This window comes from Acromyrmex echinatior, chromosome 12, assembly GCF_024713525.1.
Source record: "Acromyrmex echinatior isolate Ae372 chromosome 12, ASM2471352v2, whole genome shotgun sequence".
NCBI classification, from domain to species: domain Eukaryota; kingdom Metazoa; phylum Arthropoda; class Insecta; order Hymenoptera; family Formicidae; genus Acromyrmex; species Acromyrmex echinatior.
Genome location: NC_141863.1, coordinates 2,823,128 through 2,837,791, shown reverse-complemented (window position 1 = coordinate 2,837,791; position 14,664 = coordinate 2,823,128). Strand labels below are relative to the sequence as shown.

General features: G+C 32.2%; 1 protein-coding gene across 2 annotated transcripts in view; it reads right to left on the bottom strand.

Moving 5' to 3' along the window:
• The window catches only part of LOC105153818 (semaphorin-1A), a 219,764-nt gene that overhangs the window by 83,387 nt on the left and 121,713 nt on the right, over nt 1-14,664 (bottom strand). For both annotated transcript variants that reach the window (XM_011068895.2, XM_011068896.2), the window contains exons 3-4: nt 12,038-12,134; nt 10,695-10,746 (exon numbers count right to left, since the gene is read on the bottom strand). In XM_011068895.2, coding sequence (XP_011067197.1) covers nt 10,695-10,746; nt 12,038-12,134 — 149 coding nt within the window. The remainder of the gene's footprint in view (nt 1-10,694; nt 10,747-12,037; nt 12,135-14,664) is intronic.

Below are 14,664 nucleotides of genomic sequence, written 5' to 3'. Positions count from 1 at the left end.
TATACTTTATAAGAAGGTCTATTATTATATTTCCGACTTACAGAGCTATATATTTATTATCATAAAATATAGCTTTTTCTAAAAGGAATGTTAAGAGACAATTTGATTTTTAAATTGTAAGTTTGAAAACGTAAAAGATCTTTTTAATAATTATTTTCAAAAACATTTGCAGATAAAATTTTCTTTTGTTCGTTTCGATTATATAGACTTTGTTTTAATATATTTTAAATTCAAGCATTAATTTAAAGGATATCCAGTGATAGAAATTAAAAACTATGCGTATTTTAAATTATGTATAACTATGTTATGTGTGAAAAGTTTGCCATTAAACAATTTGTCCTGTCCCGTAGGAAGTCAACTGTTAAATCTTTCAAGTGCAAGCTCAAACTTTGAGTGTCTTACGGATTACAAAACTAATTTAGTCGTTGTGCTAATAAAAGTGTTCTAGAAGTGCAAGATGAACCTCGCACTTTTAAAAACTTAAATGATTTTATGAAACGGGAAATGTTCCGACTTACAGTTTGTTACCAACGTGACGGTAACTCATCGTCACGAAACTTGTAACTTTTAAATTTTATGAAACAGCCATTAGCTGTAGTAAGCGCCACAGGTGGAACGGATCATTTTAATTCCGTTAAAATTCTCCCATTGCTGGACCGAACGACACTCAATGTAAAAATTGTAATTCCACCTATTGCTCAAACATTTTTCATTAGATTAGTACAAAAGACTCGTCGTTGTTCTATTAAGTTTTGTCTTGGATAAAGTTACTGATTTGAGTTATTTAAGAAGTGGATTGGAAAACTTCTTACTAAATGGAAAAAGTGTATTGAAGGCAATGGCTCTCTCTTTTGATTAAGAAAGATTACTTCGAAACTGTGTGATTCCGTTTTCAACTCTATTCGACAAATACGATAAACCTTTTGCATCAAGCAAATATTTCCGCATGATACGTTTCAAAGTTTCTTATTCTGTTTTTTTTTTTCATTCAGGAAACTGCTCTGACAATGAGTTTTATTTACTTTTGTAGTTTGTATGCTCACTCGTTGCTATTAGTTGGGAAAAAGGAGTTTGGGTGGCCCTCTCAGAAATTTACTGTTACTCCCTAATGTGTTCGCTCTTTTATATGATCTTTCGTGTGACCCCCTCTTAGAAATATGACGTGGCCCCCTGGAAAGTTATATGACCCATGTGGAGAATTAAAGACTATTGGAATTTTTTATGTATGCCTAAATTTGTTTCTGTGTCATTAGAAGAAAACAGATTAAAGATGCAATACTTCGTAGCATTTTCAACTTAAAAGATATAATTATTATGTTTATTAATATGATAATGCCTTTACTGTATTTTTTAAATTTGACATTTTATATTCAAGATAAAGAAATAGGGATATTTATCGGTATATTTATCTATTATTTATTATAGTTTTTTTCTGGAAACTCTGGAAAGAATTTGTTTTATCATTTAATTTATTTAAAACACCGCAACCTATTATTAGAAGTTAATATTTTTTTATTATTAAATTAAAAAATATTGATTAATTTTGAATTAATTAACAGTTTCTAATTGTCAATAAATAAAACGTTCATCTCTTTTGAAATAATTCATATCCTCTTCTACATATACTATTTTGCTTTTTGTATATATTTAAATATTTGATTTTTAGTAACCCATTTTGTACATTTATGAAAAAAAATATATTATTCAACTAGTATAAAAACTACTTTTCAGTGATAATGTCTCCACTATATTTCTCGAAAGTCAATATTTTATAGTGAATTACCGTTTCACCGACCGCATGGAGAGCTATCTAACTTTTTACCTTGAAGCAACCGTACCAACCGTAAAATTTATAGATACGTAAAGAGAACGAGAAAGAAGCCATGCAACGAAGACGAATTTCTTGCACCGCCTATTTCTAAGTAGTTATAGTGTATATGCGCGCCGCGAATTTAATGAGCGACAATACGAATAACGTAGGCAAATTGCGATGGTTACCTAACGAACAAAAAGCCGTCCAATTAATAGTCACAGCGCTGCTACTAACCGACGTGATAGTTACTTTGATTAATTTGAATAACGTCGATATCACTGGGGAAGAACAATTAGCGCGGTTCGGGTACAACTCCGACGATGGCTGACAACTTCTTAATTGTGCACCACGTGGAAATTGCTTTATGTAAACGTCACTTAACATTCCTCTCATCGATGTATGAAGCATCTCGGACTGAGTTTTCTTTCGATTGCGAATCGTGTTTGAAAGTCAATTTTATTTTACAAAGATATCGAGGCACGACTAACTTTCAAGGTAAACGATTGAAAACAGAGAACTTCTCGCAAACTATATTTTCTGAATTATTAATATACAATAAAGCTTCGTTCTTCAGGCGATTTCAAACAGTTTTTACTTCAATCGAATTTAATTTAAAATTAATAAAACATTTAATATTAAAGATTAAAAAGTTATAAATAAGACGCATGAAATTTTTGTGATAAAGAAAAATTGATCTAATATTGATAAAAAGAAAAACCTACAGTCTATAGGAAGTATGGTTAATCTGAAACCTATATAAAACTATTATCCGCAGAAAATCGCAAAAGTTAGAAAGTTTTCAACTTTCAGAACTTTATTTTGAAATGTTAATACATTTTATTTCATTCGTTTCAAATATCATAGTGCCTGATGTAACAGGATAATCCTCTAAGTAAATATAATGAGATTTTATTATATGTTAATATAATATCTAACAGTTTTATATATATATCCTTTTCAAATATACATAACAACGCTATAAATCCACCAATGAAGTTTTAAAAAAATATTTCGTGAATACTTTGATATATCTCAAAAACATTGTAATTATCTTTTACGAGATAATTAAGCAAACATAATAGTTAAAATTAATTTTCTAAAAACATACTTTTGTAGCTTTTCGTGTTGTTTACCAAAATAATACAAATACTTATGCTCGAATATGTTTATTTCTAAAATAGTTTTATATCTATTTCAAAATTAATTAAGAAAAATTTTAAAACGTTCATATCAATTTTAATAAAACGAAGGAAAGAGAGAAAGAGATGTACAGCAATTCCAATAGTGAACTAAATAAAATCTTTTTTATCATAAAATAAATTAAAAGGTATCACTCTAATTACTTTGCATTTACACGCTTCTAATAATAAAAGTATTTCGTTATAAAAAAGATTTTGGAATTAACATTAGTCAGTTATTACACAATTTGAGAGTTATGAAAAAGGTAAAAGAAGAAAAACGGAGAATAGGAAAGTTAATGCATTAACAATCGACATTTTATTTCTCAAATAGAATCTTATTACAAATAAAAAGATTTCAGCAATAAACAATTCTCTTTTAGAATTTGAAAAATAATTACCATTATATACGTATTATATACATACGTAAGATCAGTAATATTAATTATTATTCGGTATCAATTTTCAAAAGCCTCGGAAAATGCAAAATCGATTACGGTCTAACTTCTAAAATTGTTTGTGTCGTGATTACTGTTCTTAATGGGTTAACGGTGTATTCCGCGCGGATGCAAGCGGATCCAGTCACTTCTTACGGTATCCGGGCGCATTTTTTTATCAACGACCATCAAGAGTCCTCGGCAGACGGTACGCTGGTACGAGGGACCAAGTCGAACAGCGAGACCAACAGTTCGACATCGCAATTCGAGCGGGACGATTTGTCGCAGGCTGAAATGCGCACGGATGCTTCGAGCGAGCGAACAATCAGTCCGCTACGCATCTGTCTGTCTCCATTTTCTTCCTACTACCTCTCCGTTCGTCCGTCTCGCCACCCGTAGTGGGATGCGCACGTAGGATATGCCCGTGTGCGGGCATAAAGTACACACGGTCGAGAAGCATGTAGAAGGTAGAGCGGCAAGTTTTTACGCGACCATCCCCGAGTGAATGACCGGTCAGAGCCGCCTCTCACTCTCGGCACTTCGGATCTGCTCTGCGCCGCTGCCTCTCTCATTCTAGTCGATTACGAGAGAAGCGGCGTGAGATACATAAAGAGACAGAAACAGTGGAAGACAGAGAGGAGAATATATGTATATAGAGAGGGGAAGAGATAAAGATAGAAAGAGACTGAGAGTTGGTCGACTTTGCAACGTGGCGCGAGTTGCATTAGGCTGCACATACCAAAAACAGTTTGCGCTAATGGCAGAAACGTTTAACCCTCAGAATATTTGGCATTATAATGATGAATTCGTGAAAGTTGGAAAATGAAGGAAACGTTATCTCGAGAAATCCGAGAAAAGAAAGAAGTGCAGGAAAAATAGTTTCGGATTTGATGTCTGTCCGCAATTTTTCAGGAGAAAAAAAAATATTTTGAAACGTAAAACACACAAATAATACCTTTCAAATTACAATTTCAAACATCTGTCTCATTCATCCTAAGATAATTATTAAATGATCTTAGAAACTATTCGTAATGTATACTCTTGACAGATTTACAGATTTATTTAATACATCTTTAAAAAGATTAAAAAATTATCTATTATCATTGCATTATATATTTTATCAAAATATCATCACAATTATTCAAAAAACTAAAATATTTCATTCGAATCGTTTGTAACAATCATTTTTTACAATTCATGCGGACAAATTTAAAAATTATTAATACGAGTGATTGTTACAAGAGTATAGGAAATCTATATTTTGTGACTGAAAGATATTACAATTACAACTTCTCTCGTAAAATTATATATCAGTGTACAATAGCGTCGTCACTAGGTGTCAACAGGATATTTTCTATATTCAGATGCCGAGTACCCCGTTATTCAAGTTCATACTCGGGTAACCGAAGTCACGAGCTCGATTTAATCGATTTTCGATATATTTGATATCGTCACGCTCCGTGGTTCCTGAGGTCATTTTACGTTGATATGTTACATTGTTGGCATGGTAAGCTCATATAAATAATCAACGCGTACCTAAATTGATTTACTGTGCGTAACAGCGAGAATGACCACGCGGTGCTCGGATATTTCCTCGGATATACAAATAATCGGATATCTAAACAATACATAGTGTATATAACATTACATAAGCTGTATATACACGATTTATTTTGTGTGCGTTTTAAAGTGTGCGTAATGAAAAGTTATTGCCACGCTATGTTTAAAAAAATTAATTGTTTAATTTCATTCGATTCTGTCCGACCTCACACACATATCACATTACGTATAACATATATATTAATATTATCACAACAAACATTTCGTTATCAGAAAGAAATATATATGTTTTAATTATTTTTCATATTTTTAAATGATTCTTCAGCGCACGAAAACATCACATTTTATATTTGCATAGAATTATTATAGAATTATTAATAAAAGATCGTGAATATTTAATTTAATATACGTACAAGAATAATCGTTTAGTCTGTTAAATGTCTTTTTAATATCTTTTCAATAAATTCCATATTTTTTCAAGCATTAATTAATATTACTAATAAAAATATTAATAATGGTCGTAACTGATTAACTAAAAATAACTTAAAAATAAAAAAATTATTTTTAATATCTAATTATGCATTTAAATGAATATTAGTATTAGAGATATTCGATATTAGGAATTCACATTTTGTACTATTAAAGTGTCATGAATGTACTACGCAAATGAGAAATTTTTGACATTTTTTTATACTCTCGGTAAAACTGCATGTGCGATTATGCGAGAAAAAACTCGACGGTATCCATTTCGACGTGCCTGAAAAAGATCGTGCAAATAGCGAGAATTTCCAAAACATTTATTGTTTTGTCGCGGACTTTTTTTTAACGTGACGCATAAATACAAGAATCGCGCGGAAGATTCATTTTTGTGGAGAAATAAAATGTCAGCGGAAACATTATTGCCGCTTTCACAGAAATATGCTAAATAACACAGCTCGGGTGTTATTACACGTACTGTTCTCACTTCTCCATTGTTTATTCCATAAGATTATTTTCATACGGTATCTTCATTATATTCTCTTGGTTTTATAATACATTATTTTATTTTTATTTTCATACCATGCAATAATGCAAAGACAGTTATTTAAGAGTTTTTAATCCTGAGAAAATATAATATAATCATTGCTAAATTTTTTGTATCACGGTATACATTTGGGCCTTTTCTGAAATACAAAATTAAAATAAACAGTGAAATTTTAAATATGCAACTTTCGCAAAATATTGCAAAATACTTTCGTTCTAAACGTTAGAATATTTTTCATGGTTGTCAATATATTGGTATGACTTTATTGAAACAAAATAGATAGATATTTGAAAAATCTAAGTATCGCGTCGAAATATATAAAAAATATATATATTTTCAATAAACCGTCGTCAGGTTTTCACAACAAAAAAACATATATACGATAAATATATATTTTAAATTAAAAAACTGACATTATATATATTATAATAGTAATAAAGAAAATTAGAGTAAATTCAAAAATAAATAAATTAAAAAAAAAAATTAAATTAAATTAAAAAATAAATTAAATTAAAATTAAATAAATTTTTTAAATACTTTCTAAGTTACAATACTTGTATAGCTATAGAACAATAGATCATACATCTATTACTATTTTTTAAAAGTTAAAAAATAAAATATATAGATTGCAAAGTAAATGTAGAAAATGATATATGTATGTATATATATATATATATATCTGTCAAATGCTGTTATCACTATAAAATATTACTTTCAATTAAACTTTCAATTAATAAGTAACAAAAAAGCTTTCAGTACGATAAATACTGGATCTTTTCCGACTTTTAGCTATAAAATAATATTTAAAATATTTTTTATTCAAAATGCAGCTATTAAATCGTTAAAAATAAGTATACTGTACTGCTACATGTTTTTAATTATCTACATATTATTAAAAAAAAAAAAAAATCTCTAGATGTAAGTACATTTTTATGACATTTTTCCTTAGATATGTTATTCCAATTTTTACTAGTATTGGTGTTCACGTTCACAGCTGAACGATTCAATAGATATTGGGTTATTCCAATTCACAATTGCAGCCATTGCAATTTCGCTTCAAATCGTTCGCACTAATACATCGAAATTTTCATCTACAATAATAATTCTAGCAAAGAATACGAAAAATGTACGCAGTTCCCCGCGCCCCGCGTTATCGGTTCATCTCAATTCTTTCAATTTTCTCCCTTTTCATTTGAGTATCGATCCTGTATGCTTTTAAATGTAGTTATCCTTATAAAAAAACATTTTACTTGTGTTCCTTATTGTAAAATTTAACGCGCATACGTAACATATTCCGGATTATGGAACAAATAAAAATCAGCATATCATCGAACGTATCGCGAATAAGACATCGTATTGATTCGAGGAGTGAAGCTGCGCCGGAGTGTTAGCTACCGGACATAAATTATGCACTATCAGTGGAGCCGATAAGTATTAGTTTAGTTTGAAATTTGTTAGCTGAGTCGAGCATTCGAGGGTAACGGCTTTCACAGTCACGAGCGGGGAAAAAAAGTACGGCGAAGTTAGATGAATCATGAATAAATTTACGCGTCGAACCTTTATTCCGAAATGATCCAAGTTTCTTTATAGTATATACTTCCGTCGCTACGCGGTAATACCAGAACTTATATCGCGGCAGAACATAAATTACTGGTACACGTAAATTAAGTGTGCCAGTGTCCTTTTGACTAAAATTTACATTCGCCATATTAAATATTGTCACAGAAACAAATTGCTTGTCGCGGAATCTATCCGTTGGCAAGGTATCTCCTGCTCTGCCACTTTTGCAATATGAGAAAATAACTCTTATTTTTGCGTGTGCATTCGATACTTTTACGCTTATTACGATTATTAAGTGTCATTCGTATCAAATTCGGTACAAATTAATTCATCACTTCAATTTATCGTTTGTTTGCATAATTATCAGACTATTTGATTATTAACGTTTAGGATAATAACCTTTCCAACAGTAATTAGTAAAAACAAAGATTAGCAGAAATTAATGACGAATAATCATTGTGTTCATTTTCTCGTTTCGATCGAGCACCAATGTGTCGTAACAAGATATATTGTATTTCGAATGGAATCGCGTGTATTATCAACAGAATAGGTACATAAATTCTGTACTAAAAGTCGTATCTTTGGCACAAGTCTCTTTGAAAGAGATCGAATCTTCTATTATCTCGTGTTATCGTAGACAGAAATAACACTCGTTCGTTCGAGCTGGCGCAGCCAGCACTCAAGCGACTGAACTTACGACGCCAGTCGGGAGCGGCTGCAGACTCAATTAGCCTCGCGGAAAACTTTCATGGAGGGATTACGATGTCAACAACGTCTTTCTTGCGCGAATGACGTTCCGCGCGTCGGGCAAAATTGTTGTTTATCGAAATGGCAGTCTTCCAAGCGCGGCATGCCGTCACGCTTTTGAAATCACGTCAAATACTTGACTATTTAACTCCAGTTTACTGTATTCTCTGCCATGAGTATTTATCTTCATTTCAATTTTCATTATTCGACCTCTAAAAGCAAACTATTTCTCGAACGTACAGTTTCGAAGAGTTTTATTTTGAAATATTTAAAAAATTTGCAAAAAATCCACGATAAATTCGTAATTTACATAAAGAGGTAGGTGGTTTAGTGGTGACCCTAAATAAAAGAACACTGATAGATGTTGATAAGAAAAGTTAAATGAACAAAAGATCAGACGATTTAATAAGAGTTTGCAATCAACATATCTGTAATGTACATTTATCTGAAACGTGAAACCCAATACATCGAATGGATCCTGTTTTGTATAAAAAAAAAGTGATTACAGTTTCGATGACCGCGATATTATATACGCGATTGTATCAAACAACATATCGCTATGTATATAATATTTTAGCTTTGCACTATTTATTTATCTTTTTTTTTATAGAATCCTGAATATTCATCAAAAGCGTATGTGCAAAAATGTAGACGTTAATTTAAATAGCACACCGTTTCAATAAACATTTCAATAACAAATGGTAAGATTCTGTGACAACTTTTGCAGAAATTATAATTACTTTCAAATAGCAAACGATGATTAAAATCGTAATTTAATTAGTAATTACGATTCTGATAAAGCGCTCAACCATAATGGAGAGCACACATTTCATCCAGATTCCTTTCTTCATATTGACGCAGTTGTAACTATAATTTAATATTCTCTAATTGATTTTTAATTATGCACGACTGATTAACATATTGTGCACGCAGACAATACTGACATGAGGATATATCGTATATTCCGCGTATATCTTGTTATTATGCAAATTTCTCTCATAACAATTTAATGTTGAATTTTACGTTCCCTTTTCAATTTACAATAAATTGGTTTGTCGATGTAATGCTCGATATATCATTATCTTTTATTCAAATTTTTTACGCTTACTATAACCGTAAACGAAGCTGTCAGCATTTCTATACTGAAAATATGCGCAAATGAATGCGAATGGAAAGAGTAGATTCAGCGGTATCGTTCACATTTTCGCAGGGATATCTCACATAAATCACAATACAATTTGTCTGATTTCATTTATCGATATTACGTTATCGAGAAATTGACAATTAATCTATTCTCGTTTCTATAAACAGATTATGTATTTTTTAAAATACATAATTTTATTTTTAAAGAGAATTTATTTTGAAAAGAAAAATTTGTCGTTTTCTCTTTTTTTTCTTTCATTTATAAATAATTTATTATCACGTCAACTATACAGGAGTTATCAGATAAATTCTGGTTCAAAGAAGAAGTAATTTCTCACAAAAAAAAAAAACAAATACGAAATATGGAATAAGTTTTTGTAATTGGCTTATTATCGATATATATATATATTCGATAAAAGTGTACATTTATTTATATATTTATAAGAATAAACCATCAGTTTGAAAGTGATCAAAGTCTCAGAAATAGCAGCCCAACAAATCTTCCATTTACTCGTTATGAGAATCAAATCGTTTATATCTCCCGAAAAAAAGATTATTCGAAAAAACGATGAGATTTGACCGGAAACACTTTTTTTCGTCCAAAAGTAGCTAAACTAGCATCGATCCGATGTCATGATATCGATCAAGTTTCACACAGCTTCTTTTCCGCTACTTTCCATTACCTCTAAATCCTTCAAATCGAAATCGATCGCGACGGTCGGCCGCGATACGGCGCAAGCTTTAAGGACAAGCTGGAGCATGGTGACTTTTACGATTCTATTCTAGGCGTGGGTGTTATTGGCCGAAGGGCTGTCTCAGATCGATCTCCTCTCGCTCTCCTACGTTACGCCGCGCCGTCTCGCAAAGCCGCTACCAAGATTCTCCATCATTCGCACTAACCCCCTTCTATACTTTTCTGCGGTTTCTCCTGAGTACCTATTCCTATGTAGTTTTGCGAGTTACCAAGATATCGCTTTGTGACTTTTGACCTACTGTCTTGAGAAATACTCTATATACATATGTATATAAATAGTATCCGTCGAACTATAATAATAGGTAGACATGATAATCGCGAAAGAGATTTCCGAAATATAATAACACGACGGAAAAAGAATGAAGGAAACGTGATGCTGTTAATACGAGATGTAATCTTTCTGTCAGACTTTCAATTTAAATCATTCTTTTTGTCGTGCTTTAGATATTGGAAACGGTTATATTAGCGTTGTACTCACCTGGTCGGCGATCTCCGTTAGGTCGTGCAGACTTATGTTGTAAATGGCGTTCCTGCAAAACGAAACGAGAGCGTTAAATCCTACCCATAAATCGTCCCTGTAATCTCTGTGCTTCGTGCGTCTCCGTGTCGACAACTCGGATTGAAACGTGAGTAAGCATCGGCAATTATGAGTAAAACAGCAAAAATGACGCACAAAGAACGCGATATATTTAAAAGATAAATTGTGGACGTTCATTCAACGAATATAAAAACCGTTTTCAGGTGACTTCTAAATCTTGCATGTGCAGAAGAAATAGAAGTGCGAAACATAAATCAGGCGGAAAAACTGCAAAGACAAAATTGGAACCGTGAAAAGACCCATGCTATGTATCTCGGATGTAATTGATTTTACGAGTTCGGAACGTTGCGCTGACTGTTGGTGGAGAGTACGAGCGGAAAAAAATTAAATTATTTTTTGATTCATATCAAATTTCCATTAGCCAATGTATTTGTATCAGATCCCACAAAGAGATACGCTATTGATCTCCACCACTTTAATAGCGTGACTGGACCAAATTGATAAAATAATGTTAGGTAATATAAGTGTTTTTGTATGTATACACGCACAACTATAATGCACAATAATGGCAAAACGATAATCGCCTCTCTTTAAAATACGAAATAAATTTTTGAACGTGAACTATCTTTCTCTTTGTACTCTCTATCGATCGAATCGCTTGCGGATAACAAGATGTCTCAAATCCATTTTCCCTCTACAAGTTCTTTGATCAATTTGGAACAGGCATTTCTTAATAAAAAAGTTAAAAGATTGACAATAGCCAAGTTACAATAAGCAACCGAAAATAAAAATCTTTTTGAAAATTAAATGTCACGGATTAAAAAAAACGTAATAAAATCGTTCTGCATTTAATTTAATTTTAAATAATCTTTAATAGAATTTTACTTTCAAACTTACTCAACAAAATGAATAGTGTTAAAAATAAATAATTTTTTTAAGTATTATTTTATTAAATCATTACTAAATTGAAACTGGAGAGTTAAGAAATTCATAGTTCAAGAGTGGTCTGATACATGCGGTATGCTGCAAGCTGCCTTTGGCCTTTGAATACAAATGAATAGTGCGCGTCGCCGCATAAACCGCATCTCTGTTTGCTACTAATATGCGTGATGCTGCGTCACCCGCTGCTGATGCGTAATCGAATGAATGACTCGACCCGTCGGCCACTTGGGGCTCGTGGCACCAATGAGCAGAGTCTAGCCGATGACTATCTCATTTATGTAAGCCCCCACGAGTAGCACGTGGGGACGACACGACGAAGAATCGAATTATGTAACAATTACCTGGCACCAATCAGGATAGAGGTTGTCGCACGTTCCAAGAGTTTGAAGTGCTCCACATGGCTTTCATTTCCTAGAAACCGCTGGCCAATCACCTCACCTGTAACAAAAAAAAAAAGACGTTTCGATTAGCTTCAGAATTATGATTCTTCCAACAAAGAAGAAAAAAATGATATTCTTATAATTTCAAAATTATAATAATCGTGTAATCTATGGTTGCACGAAAAGAATGATTTCGCTGAAGTATCTAAAAAGTTTAGCTGAATACCGATTTGAAAATAAATTTTGTTGAATTATGAAAATAATTAATTATGTAGGACACTCAAACTAATTGTTAGAATATCAACATTTTTTGCAGCGTTGCTTGTCATGCTTGAATTTCCTACATAATTATTTTTGATCGTCCAATAAAATTATTTTCAGGTTTCTATTTTTCAGATATCTACTTAAATTTTTAAATACTTCAGCAAAATCGTTCTCTCTCCGTATGATAAGCATTAGAGAAAATGTGATTAACTACATAAAATATTTCCTGAAAAACGTTTAAAAATTGTTTTTTATTGATTTCTCTTTATAATGTAACAAAAATATACACTAAATGAAAAAAAAAATATATATATATACCTAATAAATAAGAAAATTAAATCTAAATAGTAAATAACATTCTTAGTATAAGTATGGATTTCGTATAAATTATTTGCAGAAAATGTTTTCCGTGAATCAATCAATCATGCATCTGAATCATAATACGCGTCGGATTTCGCGCATCATGCTACAATCTTCCTATTACATTCTCACGTCCGCGAATGAACCATTCGCGTATACATTATTCGCACGTGCACAACTTTACATGCACATATTAATCGATAATGTACAGATTGTTCTAAAACTTTAACCATATTCCGTTCGTAGATCTGTAAATTAATTTTAAGGTACGTGATTATTTTTCTCTTTAACTCGATCATCATTGTCGCAAATTTTTAAAATTTTCAGCATCAGATATTCATTGTACAACTCATCTCAAAATTATAAATCTAATTCCATTTAAAATTAAATAAAGTTAAAGAGCTTCACTGTTTGCTTCTTTAAGGTTTATTTTCAGAAAAGCTTGATTCTCGACTGCTTAAGCTAAAAAGCTACTCTGGCGTCTTTTTTTAATCCCTTTGCTCGGGTCGAGTCTAAACTAATCAAATGATCCGGTAGAGTAGATAAAAGATAGCTGAATAAGTCAGGGACACTCCGTGGAATCCACGACGGTATCCGCAGCGGGACCGCGATATAACGACGACGCATCGACTGCATCTCATCGAAGAACTTGTTACGATAAGCGAAGGGGGTTAGAGAGGGACGTAACAAGTATGCAAAGAAGATATCCAGGAAGTACGTGTAAAAGACTGAAAGGTAGAGCGTCTCTTAGCCTTTAGTTGACGATAAAGCGCCGCGCCTACTTTGTGGCAACAGCAGCGGCGGCGGCGGCGGCGGCTCTTCACTCGATTCTCCACCCCCATCTCTCCATCCCTCTTTCTCTCTCTTTCTCATTGCAAACTACCATCTGACACTCCACATCGTTTCACAACCCTTTCTTTCCTATCTACCTATCTACGACCATCGTATCCGAACCCTTTCACACGCAGTCGACAGAGCGTTTCTTCTTCTATATATATATATATATATATTCCGCGTTATGTTTTTTCACTTACGTATGCGACCACATTATGGCATGTACTGGGAATAGGGAAGAAATATAAGAAAGAGAAAAGTAGGAGCGAAAAATTCTCTGATCTTTTCTCTGTACCAATACAACTTCGAGGATTCTTGAAGAAAATTCTTTATGAAATCTCTCTGTTTTTTATTTTGAAATATTACTTTTATGCATTTGTTTCTCCGTGTAGTGCAATTATAACTGTCGTCTCATTAAGAGCAAAATAAAAACAGTTAAAAAAATTATTAAAAAGAGTTACTTTCTTACAAAGATGATTATGCAAATCAAATTTAATTTTTGAAGGAAAATAAGAAAAATTGAATAGCATAATAGAAATTTATAATATATAATAATAAGCAATATACATATTCATATATATTTTCATATATATTCATAATTTATTATTTTTTGTGGTTTTGTTTTTTAATTAATTCATGACGATATCTTTGTGCAAAATGCATCCAATAAACGTTAAAAATAAGCGTAATAAAATTTCGATATGCATGAAATGCGAAATGTAACGGTATATATTCATGAATGAGACGAAAGAGGTGAAGTTCAAATAGCATTCGGAATCGCTATAGCAAAGGCTTAAAGTCCGTATCATCGACTACGTGAGATCGCGCGGATGAGTTTTCCGATACGTTAATCGGGTCGGATAGCATTCTCGTTCGACACTGATCTGCTCTCTATATTCGTAAGAGCGGAAGCAGACTGTCGTCGAGATCTATAAGAGCTCAAGAATAATCCTACTTGCAATGCATATGACCGTCACCGGTAGAAGAAGTAGCTATTTTTTCTGCATAGCCTGACGCAATGCATTTCACTTTACAATAGTAATTTAAAAAAATCACGAACCGTAAGCAAAGAAATTCTTCGAATTCCAATCGGCTTTTTGCGATCGATGGCTTAGGAGAATTTTTATTTT